Source organism: Corylus avellana, chromosome 11 (assembly GCF_965113065.1).
Source record: "Corylus avellana chromosome 11, dhCorAvel1.hap1.2, whole genome shotgun sequence".
NCBI lineage: Eukaryota > Viridiplantae > Streptophyta > Magnoliopsida > Fagales > Betulaceae > Corylus > Corylus avellana.
The window spans coordinates 14,108,019-14,110,683 of NC_142500.1; the positions used below are offsets into that span (position 1 = coordinate 14,108,019).

The 2,665-nt window shown below is 44.3% G+C and overlaps 1 protein-coding gene across 1 annotated transcript; it reads left to right on the top strand.

The window, feature by feature from the left end:
* The first annotated feature begins 890 nt into the window (after positions 1 to 890).
* LOC132166077 (U-box domain-containing protein 28) lies at positions 891 to 2,223 on the top strand. Its single transcript, XM_059576828.2, has one exon. It carries the CDS (start codon positions 979 to 981, stop codon positions 2,212 to 2,214), a length of 1,236 nt encoding a protein of 411 aa, XP_059432811.1. The 5' UTR covers positions 891 to 978; the 3' UTR covers positions 2,215 to 2,223.
* Positions 2,224 to 2,665: the final 442 nt, after the last annotated feature.

Consider the following 2,665-nt stretch of genomic DNA (forward strand, 5'->3'; position numbering starts at 1 on the left):
CTAATACGACAAGACTATATACATTGTACACCCAATTCACACACTAAGTCAACAGTCCAACGTATTTAATTGGGTTACAGTTCGATGCCATTAAAATGCTACTTTTATATTCCAAATTAAAAACAAAAATTATAGAATCTCTTACCTCACCAAAAAAGTGAATGCACAATCCGAAGGTCTCAGAATCACCCAAAGTGTTTTCTGACAAACAAAACCATTAACAGATCAATAATCATAATAATAATAATAATAATAATATTAATAATAATCAAAAGAAAAAGAAAAAGAAAAATTCAGACCGTAAAATAAAATGCTCCACCATAAAAGAAAAAGAGCCACTACCACAAATAAAAAAGAAAAAAAAAAAAAAGAAAAAAAAAAAAAGAGAAATGAAAATCATCGTTAAATGTAACGATGATGTAACCGGACCGACCAACCGAACCCTCTGTGGGCCCCTCCACCCCCACGTTCTAGTCCCCATTATACGCATTTATTTCCAGCCTTTAAGTGGCTCTCGTCCCACGTGTGTACCTATTCCTGGAGTTGTGGCCGTCGATCGATCGTTCTGTTTTAAAATACGAACGCGTTGGATAGGATTTGACGGTGGAGATGGAGTAGCGTGAGGAATAGGGAAATACAAAGCAAGTATCTCCACAAACTGAATTTTTGAGTAAAGAAACCACCCCCCCATCAATCTATCATTGACCAACGACCAATGCCTCCAAAGGAATATTAATTTTTATTTTTAAAATTCAGATAATCGGAAAATAAAAGTAAATCACTGACGTCACCGTACCTTTGACTCTCTTTCTTTCTCTCTCTCTCTCTCTCTCTCTTTTTCTCACTCTCTCTCTCCTCTTTAAACCCACCCCTTTTTCTTGTCTTCTCCACCTGCTTTCCCCTCTCTCTGTGTCTCTCTCTGTAAAACTTTCTCTCACTTCCCTTCGGATTCTCGCTCAATTTTCTCCCCCTCTAAACATGGTGAGGGACGATTTGTATATCACCGTGCCAAGCTTCTTCAAGTGCCCGATTTCACTTGACGTGATGAAGTCCCCAGTGAGCCTCTGCACGGGAGTAACCTATGACCGGTCCAGCATCCAACGGTGGCTCGACAGCGGCAACAACACGTGTCCGGCCACGATGCAGGTCCTCCAGAGCAAAGAGTTCATCCCCAACCGCACCCTCCAGCGCCTCATCCAGATCTGGTCCGACTCGTCCCGCAACCACCGGGTCGACTCGGCCGAGTCGCCTCCCCACTCTGCTCCCTCGCCGGAGCAATTGCAGGACCTTATCAAGGACCTCGATCAAAACGGCGAGTCCTTTTCGAAAATTATCCGTTTCGCGAGAGAATCGGAGGAGAACCGCAAGTTTCTCGCTAGAATGGACGGCTTCATTGTCGCGCTGGCTGAATTTCTCGGCAATGCCGGTGACGGAAAATACTGGAGCTTCGATTTTCTGGAGAAAGTGGTTGAGGTTTTGGATTTGGTGCTTATCAAAGTCGAAGACGACGAGCAGGTAACGAATTTGATGTTGAAAACCGACCGCAATTGCTTGGCCTCGCTGCTTCTGGTTTTGCAGCAGGGAAGTACCGAGTCGAGAATCGCGTCGGCTAGGGTCTTGGGAGCCATCGCAAACGACGCCGAATCGAAGCTCCTGATCGCCGGTAAGGAGGGCGTATTATCCGAATTGCTAAAACTGATCGCTCCAGAGAAGGACCCGGCACTAATCGAAGCGGGTCTCTCAAGCTTAATCCGAATCTCAATGCCGAAACGTGTCAAAGCCAGGTTAGTCCACCTGGGCGCAATAAAATCGTTGGCGAAACTGATTTCGGCTTCGAATCCGAGCGTCTCGGTGACGGAGAAGGCGTTGAAGCTGCTGGAAACGGTGTCGTCTTGCAAAGAAGGGCGGTCGGAGATTTGCGAGGACGCGGCGTGCGTGGCGGCCATCGTGCACAAGGTTTTCAAGGTATCGAGTGCGGCGACGGAGCACGCGGTGACTATACTGTGGAGTCTATGTTACTTGTTTCGCGACCAGCGCGCGCAGGATGCGGTGGCTCAGGCTAACGGGCTCACCAAAATTCTGCTGCTTATGCAGAGCAATTGCTCGCCGTCTGTCCGCCAAATGTCCACCGATTTGCTCAAGATTTTCCGGATTAACTCCAAGTCTTGCCTGGCGAGTTACGATACTAAGACCACCCATATCATGCCGTTTTGAGTTTTTTTTTTTTTTAAATATTTTAATTTCTCTTTTTCTGCTTGAAGAGATAGAGAGAGAGAGATGGAAAAACTTGTAAATCAAAGGAAATTTTTGGTTTTTAGTTGGATACCAAAGAGAATTCATTTCAATTTAATTCTATACTGGGTAATCTCTGGGTATCTTCTAGCACTTCTGAATTTTTGTTACAATAATTGTTACAGTGAAAAACAATGTCACAGCTTTTTTATTTTTATTATTTTTTTTAAATTAATTACAGAGAGAGAGAGACAGGGGAGGGTGGGTGCCGCAATTGCTGAAATGGGTTGATTACAATGTTGGCATTGGCTTTCTCTTTCATATTATAAAAAAAAATGGTTTGATTGCAGAAAGGAATGAAAGGGATCGGAATCCCAATCGAAAAAGAAATGTTAAGAGATCATGCGGAAGTTTGACCACTCGGAACCCCACG

Excerpts from the sequence above, each read along its gene's own strand:
- LOC132166077 (XM_059576828.2), top strand. The coding sequence starts at position 979 with ATGGTGAGGGACGATTTGTATATCACCGTGCCAAGCTTCTTCAAGTGC.